The following is a 15,487-nucleotide window of genomic DNA, read 5'->3' on the forward strand; positions in this document are numbered from 1 at the left end:
CTGTTAACACGGTGAGACAGTTATCATTGCAACACCCTATTTTCGTACATAAAAGTTATTTTAAGTACGAGTCAGCTCAACGGGGACGCGATGCATTTGTTCAGCAATTTCCTAGTGAAGTACCACCTTCGTGAGCACAGATTCACAAAATTGTAAATAAACTACTGGCTGAGTGCTCAATAAAAAACATGCACGCACATGAACAATTTTAACAGAGGAAAAGCTAGACGACATTGGTGCGAATCTTGAAAGATTATCAAATAAATCACTCACAAAATTAGCACAACTGAGGACCCGTGCTGCTCTGCAGCATTCATTATAAATAGGTCAAATAATGTATCTTATATGAAACTGCTCCTTGCGTTGCCCTGGTAATTTTTTGAAAAGTTTCTTTTAGGATTTATTTTACCTGTTAATGTGTCAAGTGAATTTTTGTGGACTTTTTTTTTGTATGACATTTCCCACTTCTTTTATTAAGTAAGATTTTATTTAAGAATGTATACACACTTAAAGCAGGGCGGCCACGCACGACATAAGGCAGAGTACAAACTCCGTGGATTCGGTCTTAAGTTTATATGAGAGACCCTGTACAGTCTCTACATCAAGCCCCAGAGGCCATCTTGAAACATCTGGAATCATCTAGGAGTTACCGGTGCTGTCATGTAACTTGAGGGCTCCTCCTGTTAATCTGCATATTGGTAATTTTTGTATAACAGGCATCAACGAACTACAGAGCTTTCCTCTAAATTCATATTGTTTAGCTGCTTCTTAACTTCTATAGCCTCTAGGATTTTTCTTTCAAGATTCCAGGGCATAACTATATTGTATTATTGCACGAAAATTCTATGTATAAGCAATAAATTTCATTGTTAGGCCTGTATTGATGGATATGACTTACTATGTATTGATTAGGTGGAGAATAAACTTATGTTTTGTAAAATGTAAGAAAATTATATGCAAAGCAATCTACTTTGGGATGCACTGTTCAAATATATAATTACACATTCATAAAATGTTGTATTATATACATAACTTCTACTCTTGTTAAATTACAGTAAAGACAGCTGAAATGTAGGAATCCACTTCCAAGAAAGTACAAGAACTAGTAATAAACTGGTGGTTTGTTCCTCCAAAGGTCTCAAAACTAGTTACATAACCAGGAAATTGCTACCTTTCATCTGCCATTTTCTTCAACTATTATTATTATAATATAATCACTTCATTTTTACTCCAGCTAATACTGCTACATATACTAATGTTTGTAGGATTAAACCTTGACAGCTCAAGAAAGATGTGGTTTGACTTGTAACTAAACTCCAGCATCTTAGTCTTTGTACTGTCAGGTTTCTTCTATTTGCTAAATAACCTGGTTGTCCTAAGAATGAAAAAAACTTTCTCCACTGGTCCATGATTTTTAATTCCCACTTTCTGACCTGAGATCTAAGCTCAATTCAGAGAAAATACATCATATATCAAACAGTCTCATTTGTATTCAGTTTATAAACTGAATACTGGAATGTTAAAAACGTTACACTGGGGAACAATTTTAAACTTATTTTCTGTTAACTTTAATTTTTATGCTTATTTTTACTAAAACGGACATTTTGATTCTGAATCTGCAATCAGTTTTCTTGTATCACGTCAGGCATTTTCTCTACTGCTTATCTCCTTGCAATAGGCATGCTGATTTTTTCTATCATATCAAGTTGTTTTTCTCTGTCACATCTCCAAGCGATGTTTACGATCTGCCCTCAAACCAGGTGATCCCAACATTCTACATGGATCACTTGTTGATAGAAAAAATATTATATTCCCACCTTTGCACTTGAAACTGGAGCTCATGAAGTAGTATGTGAAACCTTTGAAAACTGAAAGAGACTGTTTCAAGTATCTCCTTACAGCATTCCCTGGCCTGTCATATGAAAAAAAAAAAAAAAAGGCCAGTGTGTTTGATCGTCCACAGATTTGACAACTGATCAGAGAGCCATATTTCATTGGGACAATGACAAAACTGGAAAGAAATGCTTGGTTATCATTCAAGGTTATTGTCACCAACTTTCTTGGAAATAGAAGAGCAGAGAATTACACTGAAATCATCCAGAAACTCTTGGACTCGTACAGAATGCTTGGATGCAACATGAGCATCAAGGTGCATTTTCTGCATAGCCATTTAAATACGTTCCCTGAAAATCTTGGTGCCACCAGTGATGAACAAGGTGAATGATTCCACAAAGATTTAAAGGTCATGCATGGAAGCATGCTATCAGGGTAGATGGGATCAACATATGCAGGCTGATTACTGCTGCAGTATTTGGAGAGATTGTCCACAGATTTCACACTCCAGGAAAAGCTATAAGCACAAATTTTTGCCAGAAGTGGAATGAATTGATTAAGATTATATATATAGAAGTAATATATCTTTGTGTGAACAAAACTGCTCTTTGAATTGAACATTATTCTTTTACTTTCCATTCTAGAGTAGAGGATAGGAAAAGACAGGTGGAACAGGGTCATGGGAAGGAGAAAAGGGAGGAGGAAGTAGCTTCTGCAGCTATCAGGAAAGATAGGGCTGACCAGGAGGAGAGGGGATCAAATGAGGTGGGTAGGGTTGAGGCTCTGGTCATGGGGGATTCCATCGTTAGACACGTGGGGAAAGTGTGTGGAGGAAAGGGAACCAGGGTAGAATGTTATCCAGGAATTAGGTTGAGGCAGATGTTGAGGAAAGTAGAAGAGAGGGAGGAGGGGAAGGAGAAGGTGGTAGTGTTTCACGTTGGTACCAACAACGTAAGGCAAGCTGATATAAGTACCAACATAGTTGGAGATGTGTGGGATCTGGTAAATGCAGCACGGGGGAAGTTTAAGAAAGCGGAGATTGTTATTAGTGGAATACTGTGTAGGAGGGATACTGACTGGAGGGTGATTGGGGATTTAAATGAGACTATGGAGTGGGTATGTGGGAAACTAGGAGTGAAATTTCTAGATCCTAATGGGTGGGTAGGAGATAGGGATCTGCGCTCGGATGGCCTTCATTTAAACCGCAGTGGTACGTATAAGTTAGGAAATTTGTTTGGAAGGGTAATAGGGAGGTACATTCAGGGAAACGGGATGGCCTAGGGAGCGGTGATAAGGGAACAGGGAGCTGGAAATCAAGTAGGGATGACATAAAATTGTTAGTGTTGAACTGTAGAAGTATTGTAAAGAAAGGAATAGAATTAAGTAATTTAATAGATATATATTTACCAGATATTGTAATAGGAGTTGAATCATGGCTGAGAAATGATATAATGGATGCAGAAATTTTCTCACGGCACTGGAGTGTGTATCGTAGAGATAGGATAGGAAAGGTGGGAGGGGGAGTTTTCATTCTGGTTAAAGAAGAATTTGTAAGCTACGAAAAAGTTAAAGATGAGACACATGAAATTCTAGGTGTAAGGCTCATTTCTAAAGATAATAGGCAACTTGATATATTTGGAGTGTACAGATCGGGAAAGGGTAGCACTGATGCGGATTCGGAATTATTTGATAGGATAGTTAGCTATGTGGGAAACGACATGGAAAGAAATGTGATTGTAGCGGGAGATCTGAATTTGCCAGATGTCAATTGGGAAGGAAATGCGAACGACAGGAAGCATGACCAACAAATGGCAAATAAGTTAATATGGGAAGGACAGCTGATTCAGAAAGTGATGAAACCAACCAGAGGGAAAAATATTTTGGATGTGGTGCTGATAAAACCAGATGAGCTCCATAGGGAAACTGAAGTAATAGATGGTATTAGTGATCATGAAGCTGTTTTTGTGGTAGTTAAAAATAAATGTGATAGAAAGGAAGGTCTTAAAAGTAGGACTGTTAGTCAGTACCATATGGGTGATAAAGCAGGTATGAGGCAGTTTCTAAAAAGTAACTATGATCGGTGGAAAACGGTAAATAAAAATGTAAGCAGACTCTGGGATGGGTTTAAAGAAATTGTTGAGGAATGCGAAAACAGGTTTGTACCTTTAAGGGTGGTAAGGAATGGTAAAGACCCACCTTATTATAATAGAGAAATAAAGAGACTAAGAAGGAGGTGCAGACTGGAAAGAAATAGAGTTAGAAATGGCTGTGGAAGTAAGGAGAAATTGAAGGAACTTACTAGAAAATTGAATCTAGCAAAGAAGGCAGCTAAGGATAACATGATGGCAAGCATAATTGGCAGTCATACAAATTTTAGTGAAAAATGGAAGGGTATGTATAGGTATTTTAAGGCAGAAACAGGTTCCAAGAAGGACATTCCAGGAATAATTAATGAACAAGGGGAGTGTGTATGTGAGGATCTTCAAAAGGCAGAAGTATTCAGTCAGCAGTATGTAAAGATTGTTGGTTACAAGGATAATGTCAAGATAGAGGAAGAAACTAAGGCCAAAGAAGTAATAAAATTTACGTATGATAACAATGACATTTACAATAAGATACAAAAGTTGAAAACTAGAAAAGCGGCTGGAATTGATCAGATTTCTGGGGATATACTAAAGACAATGGGTTGGGATATAGTACCATATCTGAAGTACTTATTTGATTATTGTTTGGCCGAAGGAGCTATACCAGATGAATGGAGAGTTGCTATAGTAGCCCCTGTGTATAAAGGAAAGGGTGATAGACATAAAGCTGAAAATTACAGGCCAGTAAGTTTGACATGCATTGTATGTAAGCTTTGGGAAGGCATTCTTTCTGATTATATTAGACATGTTTGTGAAATTAATAACTGGTTCGATAGAAGGCAATTCGGTTTTAGGAAAGGTTATTCCACTGAAGCTCAACTTGTAGGATTCCAGCAAGATATAGCAGATATCTTGGATTCTGGAGGTCAAATGGACTGTATCGCGATTGACCTGTCTAAAGCATTTGATAGGGTGGATCATGGGAGACTACTGGCAAAAATGAGTGCAATTGGACTAGACAAAAGAGTAACTGAATGGGTTGCTATATTTCTAGAAAATAGATCTCAGAGAGTTAGAGTAGGTGAAGCTTTGTCTGACCCTGTAATAGTTGAGAGGGGAGTTCCTCAGGGCAGTGTTATCGGACCTTTATGTTTTCTTATATATATAAATGATATGAGTAAAGGAGTGGAATCGGAGGTGAGGCTTTTTGCGGATGATGTTATTCTCTATAGAGTGATAAATAAGTTACAAGATTGTGAGCAACTGCAACGTGACCTCGAAAATATTGTGAGATGGACAGCAGGCAATGGTATGTTGATAAACGGGGCTAAAAGTCAGGTTGTGAGTTTCACAAATAGGAAAAGTCCTCTCAGTTTTAATTACTGCGTTGATGGGGTGAAAGTTCCTTTTGGGGATCATTGTAAGTATCTAGGTGTTAATATAAGGAAAGATCTTCACTGGGGTAATCACATAAATGGGATTGTAAATAAAGGGTACCGATCTCTGCACATGGTTATGAGGGTGTTTAGGGGTTGTAGTAAGGATGTAAAGGAGAGTGCATATAAGTCTCTGGTAAGACCCCAACTAGAGTATGGTTCCAGTGTATGGGACCCTCACCAGGATTACCTGATTCAAGAACTGGAAAAAATCCAAAGAAAAGCAGCTCGATTTGTTCTGGGTGATTTCCGACAAAAGAGTAGCGTTACAAAAATGTTGCAATGTTTGGGTTGGGAAGACTTGAGTGAAAGAAGAAGAGCTGCTCGACTAAGTGGTATGTTCCGAGCTGTCAGCGGAGAGATGGCGTGGAATGACATTAGTAGACGAATAGGTTTGAATGGCATCTATAAAAGTAGGAAAGATCACAATATGAAGATAAAGTTGGAATTCAAGAGGACAAACTGGGGCAAATATTCATTTATAGGAAGGGGGGTTCGGGATTGGAATAACTTACCAAGGGAGATGTTCAATAAATTTCCAATTTCTTTGAAGTCATTTAGGAAAAGGCTAGGAAAGCAACAGATAGGGAATCTGCCACCTGGGCGACTGCCCTAAATGCAGATCAGTATTGATTGATTGATTGATTATGTATACAACTTGAATTATTTTGGAGGGTATTTGGTATTGTAAAAACCTGACATGACAGAAAAAAAAAAACTGAGGTCATATTTGGATTCCCCAAACGAAAGATTAGTAAAAAATAAGTCTCAGATCGAAGTCAACAAAAACTCTGTTCCACAGTGTTATTTTAGCATCAATGAATATTGAAATTTTCACAACTGCATTGTGTTTAAAATAAACTTTCAATGTATTATGTAGAGTTCAGTACATATTGAAGAGATGTTGAAAGTTTATTTCAATTATTAGTGTTGCTTTCCTTTTCCCATACATGTTACAAAGTTCATTTCAGTACTAAGATGAAGTATAAGAGCAGTTATAAAATTAGCAATAATTTGGATATGTTGTCAGACAACTGAAATTTATGGAACTATATATCAATGTCCTATGCCCAATTCAGGAAGAACTCCAAGCTTCATGTAAACATCTTAGTCTTCCTAAACCTGAAGTTTTATCGAAAACATAAGTTAAGAACCTTCATAAAGATTTAAGAACTTGCGAATATGAAACTTGGAAGACATTACATGGACGAGGTAGGGGTGTTGAATATTTTCAGATGTATCTGAGTCTAACAAGTGGATTTCTAACAAAGTTGGATTATTCACATCTGAATGGATCACCTGCCTTGAAATGAATGCAAACGTGGCGGCTGTCCGTACCATTCCAGGCAGATCCTAAGGCAGTACCCGATGCAGACAATGCACCGAGAACGAATCGCTTGGACATGTCTTCAGATTCTGTGACAGAGGAACATTATTACATAATTCATTCCATCACATGGTTAGGTCTAAGATTGCTAATGCTTTGTGAGAGAAAGGGTCGCAAGTGCACAAAGAAATCCACTGTATTTCCTCAGATGGATCTACTAGAAGAGTTGATATTATTGCATATTCTAACACCCCTAGGCATGGCATAATAATTGACCCTTCTGTCCGATTTGAGGTTGGTCTTCAACAAGCTGAGGAGTTGGAAAAAGAAAAGAAAGCTATCTATGAACCTACCGTTAATTATTTCAAAGACAGGTATAAGCTCAAATGCATTGATGTAATAAGTCTACTGATAGGAGCACAAAGTGCTATAGTTCGGGGTTTTCTTTCAAAATTTTTTTAAAAAAAATCAGATTCCAACTTCCGTATGAAATGAGAGTCACCATAGTGCTAAAGAAGATTTGTCAAATTCTGAATCATCCTCTTAATCCACACCTCTAGGAGTTGTCTGAAATTTTACATCATATTATTATATTTTCATATTGTAATTATAACTGTAATGCTAATTAACATTGTCATGTGGGTATACTGAGGAGTCCTTTGGGCTAGCTCCATTGGGAGGCAGTTTTGTAAATAAATAAAAATTTCAGTATATTTTATTTTGTTTTGTTTTAAAATGCTATTTGTTTGGGGCATCGACCTACGTGGATCTTTTGCCCCTACTGACACCATATTGTATGAACATGCATGTAATTGGAATGGCGGTAGTGTGGAATGTTGTGTGTGAGGAAAGGAAGATTAAGGACGTCACAAACACTCAGTCCCCAGGCCAGGGATATTAATCATTACAATTAAAAATCCCTGTCCCGGCCGGGAATCGAACCCGGGGCCGCCGAGTGACAGGCGGACGCGTTGCCCCCTACACCACGGGGCTGGACAAAATTTCAGTACCTAATATTTTAAAGATGGCAGCCAGCCATTTACCTATTTAAATCTGCAACTGTGGAATCAGATTGAATTTGCCACGGTTCTTTTGCGTCACCAGCCGCGCATATTTGGAAGAACCCTGCATGGCATTTCCAGTCTCAATATCTTCAATACTTTTGCAGTCAAATAATTTCCACTGTTGCTATCACTACCCTAGAACTCTGATTCATTTTCCAAAATGTAATTATTGCCATAATCGCCATCTAAAGCAGAATCAAACTCTCGTCATAATCGCGATGCCGGTTCTACTACATAATGGATATTTAATACCGATGAAAATAAACTGTTGTTCAACAATCCCAGTATCACACAGAAATACAGACAGCATTGTTTACCAACAGTACATGCCTGGTTCCGTACAGTGTTTATTGTTAAAATTTATATTGAGAAGGGATTTAATATGCAAAGATAAGCAAGACACTATGTCATTGCAAGCTGAGCTCGTCATTTGATTAATGTGCCAAAACACCGCGCACGACCACAGCTAATCAAATTATGCAAATGGGTTAATATGTAGGTATTTTTACTGACCTTGCACATGTTTTAATCTGCTAAAAACCACAATAATGGGCAAATCACAAAATAAAGCCTTGCACGTGTACTTAAAATTCAATTTTGCACAAAAAAATGTTTGTAACTCCAGTGGTGGAAATTATGCTTTTACGTTAAAACGCGCATGGCAGAGCTCTAATACTAGTCAACACGAACATTACGCTGTCTTTCATTGGTTGAAGTATGCTCTAGTCTCTGCTCCGGCACTCGTCTCCTCTAGGTAACCATACTGCTACGATTGTACAAAACTTGTCAATGACAGGTGGTGGCTATTGTCTTAAAGGTAACCATCCTCACGCATTGATGTAATAGGTCTACTTCAATACTTTTGCAGTCAAATAATTTCCACTGTTGCTATCCCTACCCTAGAACTCTGATACCTTTTTTTTTTTTTTTTTTTTAATATATTTCAACTTCCATACAAGATGAGATAGTCACCATAGTACTAAAGAAGAGTTGTCAAATTCTGAATCACCATCTCAATCCACACCTTATGCTGTTGTTTGAAATTTATATCATATTATATTTTAATATTGTAATTATAATTTTAATGTTAATTATTACTGTCATGTGGATATACTGAGTTCTTTGGGGCTACATCCACTGGGAGGCCGTTTTGTAAATAAACCAAAAATACATCCATTAGAGAATGGTACCGAGTTACAGAAAGGAACTTTGTAACAGCAGTAAAATGCGGAAATAGTTCACATCCGAATTATAATCAACATTTATCATGGAGGAAAGGAAAACACAGCTAATTTTTATCATATAAATTTTTAGCAGTATCATATAACATTACACACTTGACAGATTGATTGTCTACCACAAAGTAAAAAAATAATTTCTGCTTTCCTATTCCACAGAGAAGAAAGAGATACTACAAGATATTAATATACTACTTTATAGAAATTTATTTACTTTCAGTTTAATATTGGAGAAAAGATTCCTGTAAAGAGAGAAAGATTTCCTCTAAATGGATTTTAACTCCACATTCAGCAAGTTTTTAGGTTATTTATTAGTAAGTTATTTTGTAATTATAACAGATTTCAAATTCCTAATTTTATCAATTCATGTAAGGCAATTTATTACTAATATCAATCCTTATAACAGTTATTTTGAGCATAAAAGATATTGTACTAACATCTCCAATGGATTACAGAACAGATAGTGTTACAATTAAGAAAAGATGTGCAACTTCAAGACTTCATTAACAGGTTGATATTGTTGACAAAATGTATTTAAAAATCTAATGTGCACTTTTTATGTCATGACAGTAGAACCAAATCTACAGTGGCCATCCAGAATCTGTTTACCTTAAATTGCTTCAAAGATTTACAAAACTAGCATCAAATCACTCCTATTGCTTCTTTTAAGAGAAACTATAAGAACTTCATTGATTATTAATTATCTTCACATGTCTGTTTCTACAATCTTTTGAGTCACATCCAAGGATAGCAAACCAAGGTTTAGGTTCCACACAGAGTAGAAACAATTTTTTCTTTTCAATGCGTGTGAGTATTTTTCAAAAATATTTAAAAATAAAAGCTTGGAAAGTTCTGATATTATACTTTTGAATAAATAAATGTGTACAAATTGAGATAAGAAGCTAGGCCAGTTGTAGAGAAAAATTATAGTACAGTCTGAATAAGTGACCAGCAATTTCCAAACACTGGAAGGATATGCTATTCTAAAGATCTATTAATGTGGATATTAAAATACTAAAAACCACTACCTTCACTTTTTTTTTAACTTCACTATATAATGTCGGTTCTTAATATCAGAACTTTAGAAAAACCACGGTGCATATCTATGCCAATGATCATATCTCTGAAAACTCTGCTCAATTACAATCTGCCACTAAAAATTTCTGTATCTAAATTCTTGGTCTTCTACTTTCGTTGTATTAAATATTGTTGGTTAATAATGTACTTTACGATGGCAAAATAAGTAGTTCACTTGTATTTCTTAAGTAATAATTACCAATTATTTAATGTGCATTTTGTAAAAGAATGTTTAAAAATAAATGCTTGGAAGTCTTGAATGATTAGTCCATAATGACAGGAATGATAAGCATACACAATTGACCAAACCAGTTGGCTACACAATTCTGGTCACGTAGCTGTGAGCTTGCATTCGAGGGATGGGGGTTCGAACCTTGAATGTGATTTTCTGTTGTTTCAATTTTAACACAAGGCAAATCCTAGGGTTGTACCTTACTTATTAGTTGTCTGATGAGTAATTACTGGTGGCAATGAGGGGAACTATTTGCTATAAACAGAGTGATGCAATCTGTTACCACGACACAAGAAAAACAGTCATGTAATTGCAGAACACTTGTGAATTGTCTTAGCAATGGTATTGCCATAATTCATATGCTGTGAACTGCTATAAGATATCAGCTGATTTTCTGTGTTACTTCTGTGTTATTCAAGGTTACGAATTTCATAATTGTTCTTATACAATTGTACTGAAAAGGTGGATCCTTAAATATACCTTATTTTATTGTAATTACTTCTGTGTTGGTTAAAAAGCTTTTTGAAATGCAAATTCCTCCAAACAGTAATGTGAACTGATTCATTTTTCAGAATAGAAAGATTATATATAATGGTTTTGTAAATAAAAAAGAACAAAGTATCCAAAACTCTGAAAAGCCTAATGATGCAGGTTGAAATGACAAAGCATTGTGTACATTGCTAGGTAGTGTAAAATAGATGATAATGGAGGTCTCTGGCAAGTAAATCAAAGGAGAATTTAATTGAAGGTCTTAGGTGCTTATGGTAATTATAGTGTGATATTCATAAGAAAGAACATGGCAGATCTGGTGGGAGGAAATCATTGACCACAAAGGAAGAAGACAAAACTGAATGATTTTTAAAAAAGTGTTGTAGCCTACATTTTTGGATTATTATGAAGTACAGAAGTTATTTCCTGCTGGTGCCACGACATGGTATAGAAACTCGAAAGGATTATGACAGATGTTGTTGAAAAGCAGTCATCAAAGTGATGAGGAAACTAACACTGTGGATGTTGCAGCCAGTAACGTTGACAATAGTTTGACAGATACAGTGGATGAAGATTTTGATGACAGATGTTGTACTTCAGAGGTGCGCATTAATGCATTACTGCAGCAGGTGTCTACATTAAAATATACATAATATTAGTATCAACAGCATAACTGCATGCAATCTGTGTTCTACATTCTCAGCCTGCTAACAATCGCAAACTGTGTTTGTGTTTTGCAAGACACTCCTGTGCCAGTGCTATAGATACGAACAAACATCAGCAGTAATGGCTAATCGACTAATAATAATAATAATAATAATAATAATAATAATAATAATAATAATGACCTCACCTGCTGTGCACAGGTATTGTAATCTGACCACATTTAAGCTACCTGCATGTCAATATCAGACAGGTAATACCAAGGACTACCGGACAAGTTGACCGTGTGGTTAGGGGCGTGCAGCTGAGCTTACAACCAGGAGATAGTGGGTTCGAACCCCACTGTCGGCAGCCCTGAAGATGGTTTTCCGTGGTTACCTATTTACGCACCAGACAAATGCTAGGACTGTACCTTAATTAAGGCCACGGCCGCTTCCTTCACACTCCTAAGCCTTTCCCATCCCATCCCATCCCATCCCATCCCACAATGAGACCTATCTGTGTCGGTGTAACATAAAACAAAATGTAAGAAAAATACCACGGACTGCTCTCAAAGTGATACTTTTATCATATCCTTTGAAATTCATGTGGCCAGTGAGAATGTTTATCTTCTCATCGTACAAGTTGTTACCATGGGACATGATATCTCCTGCTTCATATCTTTATGTCATTTTATTGCAAGATGATTTCTTTCAGTTCAAAAACTGACTTTAACCAGTAAATAAAAACCTCTCATCAGTTTATTATGCCAATCCATCTGATGTATTGTACAGCATTTTACTTCCTGAACAATATAATCATAACAGAATAAAATGTATACCACAAACTTATATTTTACTATGCTTCATTTGTTATTGGAGTCTCGGGCAAGTAAATCAAAGGGGAATTTAATTAAATGTCTTACGTGCTTATGGTAATTATAGTGTGATACTCATAAGAAAGAACATAACAGATTCGGTGGGAGTGAATGAAACAGCTGCACACTTGCTTCCTATTGACTGCTAGTCATTTACCTGCGGGTACCGCTGTTATCACACGGTTCAAAGTTAAATGTTACTATTTGTTCTAGATAAGTATGGCAAGAAATACGTTATTACTGTCTGTGTAGAAGGAAATTCTGTCAGTTCTGTATTGTGAGCAGCTGTTTTTATTCTTGTAAAGTAATACACAGATTGTTACGTTCATGAATATCTATTAGTTATAAATGTGTGACAATGGCTCTTCTAGAGGAAGGGCTAGAATTTGCCCTTCACACGAGAGATCCTCCTGTGTCCATTGTATCTTAGTAAAATATGAATTACCAAAACATTTCCATTCCCCACCCTGAAGGGGAAAGGCAGGCCATCTAGAGGAACACTCCTTCTCTAGATAGGGATAAAATGTTTTTCTTTCATGAATCAACTGCATTTTATAAAAGTTTAAGAACTCGTTATTACCGTATTTACGTGAATAATCCCCGCCACCGAATAATCGCCGCACCCTAACTTTAGCAAGGCTCATTTTGAAAAAAAAAAAATGCCAACATTGACGCACATAAAACCCGCACCCCAATTTAGCGCCTCAAATTTTTTTAAAAGCTATGTGGGGATTATTCGCGTAAATATGGTATTTGCCAGTATTCTGACTTTTCTGCTTTCCGAGAAGTGGAAATTGACAATGCTCAACTCTTATCTCTACAATGAAAAATATGACTTTTGTATTTCATGCTTAGATCATTATAGAGTTTTTACCAGCTTACACATGATTACTACACTAAGGACTACAGAATCCAAAGAAAATAAGGGGGGGGGGGGGGGGGGGATGCCTGAGATTCTTTTGAGCTGCGTGCATTGTGTCAACAGTAAGTGATCGTCATTCTGGATATTTGATCCTATATTCAGCCTTACTGCTTGCCTACTGAAGTGGTGAGAGCTTCTTATACCTACTGTAAATCATTATTTATTCATTTATCTATTCATTTATTTATCTAGCTGATTGTATAGTTCTGTATTATTGTATGTTTAGTCAACTTAAGTGATGATTTTTTTTTTTTTTTCTCGCTGAAACAATATACAGTTTAAAACATGTTTGAGTTGTGGACCAGCAAGCTGCGAGGGCATCAGCTCGCAAATCAGTTGATTCAATTCAGCAATACCATTCAGCTGTTTTGCTCTCGTGCCAAATCTATCATGTTCTTTCTTATGAATATCGCATCATAGGCACTAAATTAAAAATACAGGAATGTGGGTCGTTACAATAATAAGAATTTCAAGGCATTGCAATTGTGATCTGGACAAACAATGTGGACATATTCCATTGCTTTGATCCAGAATCTTAGTACAACCTGTTCCAACCTGGCAGATTTTTTTCCCTTTGGCATCATTTAAATACAAAAAATTACTAAGATGAGCTTGGTGTCTTTCTCAATATAATATTATTGTTAAATTCTCAAAAATAACAGATAAATGTGTTATGAACAAATGCTGTTTTCCTGACCTTTTGGGCCAACTGTACGTACATACTAAAATAAAACTTGCATCGCTCTTATTTATAATTCAATTGAATATTTTAAATATTCTTCAGTAATCACTCAAAATATTCTTCTTGACTACAGAGAAATTGCCAGTAACAGTGAAATAAACATTGCCAAATCACGTGTGATAAAAGTCAACACCACAATTTAAAAGATCCACTAACAAATTACAACATTTATGTACAATACCAATATTTTAAGTTTTAAGTAGGCTCATACGTAATTAACATCTATAACAAAAGGCAACCGTAAAACAAAGACTTTACCATAATCTCCTAAACTCGAGAATAGTTGCGGGTCAAATAAAATTGTATTAGTGAGAACTTACATGATTTGTTCGTAACTACTACAATATAAAAAAGACTATAAACCACTTTGTATATCAATATATAATGCAGATATTCTTCATCTCATATTATCACATTATTTCCTCAACTCAGAGAGAACTGATCTTAGCTAACAAAGAATTAGAATGCACAAAAGTACATTTAAATGGTAAATATCAATATTTAAAATAGAAATGTCATTACTAATGGTTCTGTTCTTCATGTAAGAATAACAGAGAAAATAACTGATCAGATCTTGGGAAGTCAGAATGTATCTTTCAGTAAAAACTAACTGAAAGATGTAAACTCACAACAATCAATGTATTATTTGTCACGTTTTCAATTCTTCTAACCTGTGCAAACTATAAAATAGGAGCTAATAAGCTACAGTATCCTTTGTTAACATGATATTTGAAATGGTAAAATAAGCCACTTCGTCGTTTCAGATGAAGTGCCGTCATTTCAGCATGTGTACTAAAGTTTAAAATGTCAACGTAATCTCAAAGAAATTTACAGTTTTTCTTTTTTTTTTTTTTTTTTTTTGTATGTAACTAATGGAATCCATTAAAATATTACATAAGAAATACTAAATATTCTTCATGAAGGAAAATTCTTCATTGTATACATTACAGTCTTCACACGAATCCATTCCTTCCTTGGTTGGGGTGCATCTGTGCCACCAGGTTACGAGACTCTTTCCTCTGCTGCCAGCCTCTACGAGAATCCTATTAATCAAAGAACAGAAAGATAATCAACTTAGTAATGGAATTATTTTGTTGCTCCTTTTCTGCTAAAAGTTACGACCTTTATAATCATTTTCTGGTATAACTATGAATGATAGGAATTATTTTGATTTTCTGACCAAAATGCATCAACTCAGAAGAAAACTATTCCTGCATTGTAGTGGCATTACCATTTGTTTATGTTCGCACCTAACATACATAACTAATGTGAAGCTAGTTCCTGCACATATGGTGCCCTTGCATAGCTACTTGGACTACTCAAGAACTAAAATGAACGTCAGCACCAAGGCTGCCAGACTATCTTTCATGATCTCCCGGTCATCCTATATGATCTCCCTTGGTTAACTCTTGTTCTTTTCTGACCCCGACGGTATTAGGTTTGCAAGGCCTAGGGAGTCTTTCATTTTCACGCCCTTCATGGCCATTGTATTTCTTTAGCTGATACTTTCATTTTTCAAAGTCT

At 35.9% G+C, this 15,487-nt stretch overlaps 2 protein-coding genes across 3 annotated transcripts in view; one reads left to right on the forward strand and one right to left on the reverse strand.

The window, feature by feature from the left end:
• The window catches only part of LOC136885543 (uncharacterized), a 224,412-nt gene that overhangs the window by 44,141 nt on the left and 164,784 nt on the right, over nucleotides 1–15,487 (forward strand). The gene's annotated exons all lie outside the window — the stretch shown is intronic.
• pck (Claudin superfamily protein pickel) overlaps nucleotides 10,894–15,487 on the reverse strand; it is a 33,845-nt gene continuing 29,251 nt past the window's right edge. The window contains exon 6 of the mRNA XM_067158014.2: nucleotides 10,894–15,006. Coding sequence (XP_067014115.1) covers nucleotides 14,917–15,006 — 90 coding nt within the window. The 3' untranslated portion in view covers nucleotides 10,894–14,916. The remainder of the gene's footprint in view (nucleotides 15,007–15,487) is intronic.

The sequence above is a fragment of the Anabrus simplex genome, chromosome 14 (assembly GCF_040414725.1).
Source record: "Anabrus simplex isolate iqAnaSimp1 chromosome 14, ASM4041472v1, whole genome shotgun sequence".
Classification (NCBI taxonomy): domain Eukaryota; kingdom Metazoa; phylum Arthropoda; class Insecta; order Orthoptera; family Tettigoniidae; genus Anabrus; species Anabrus simplex.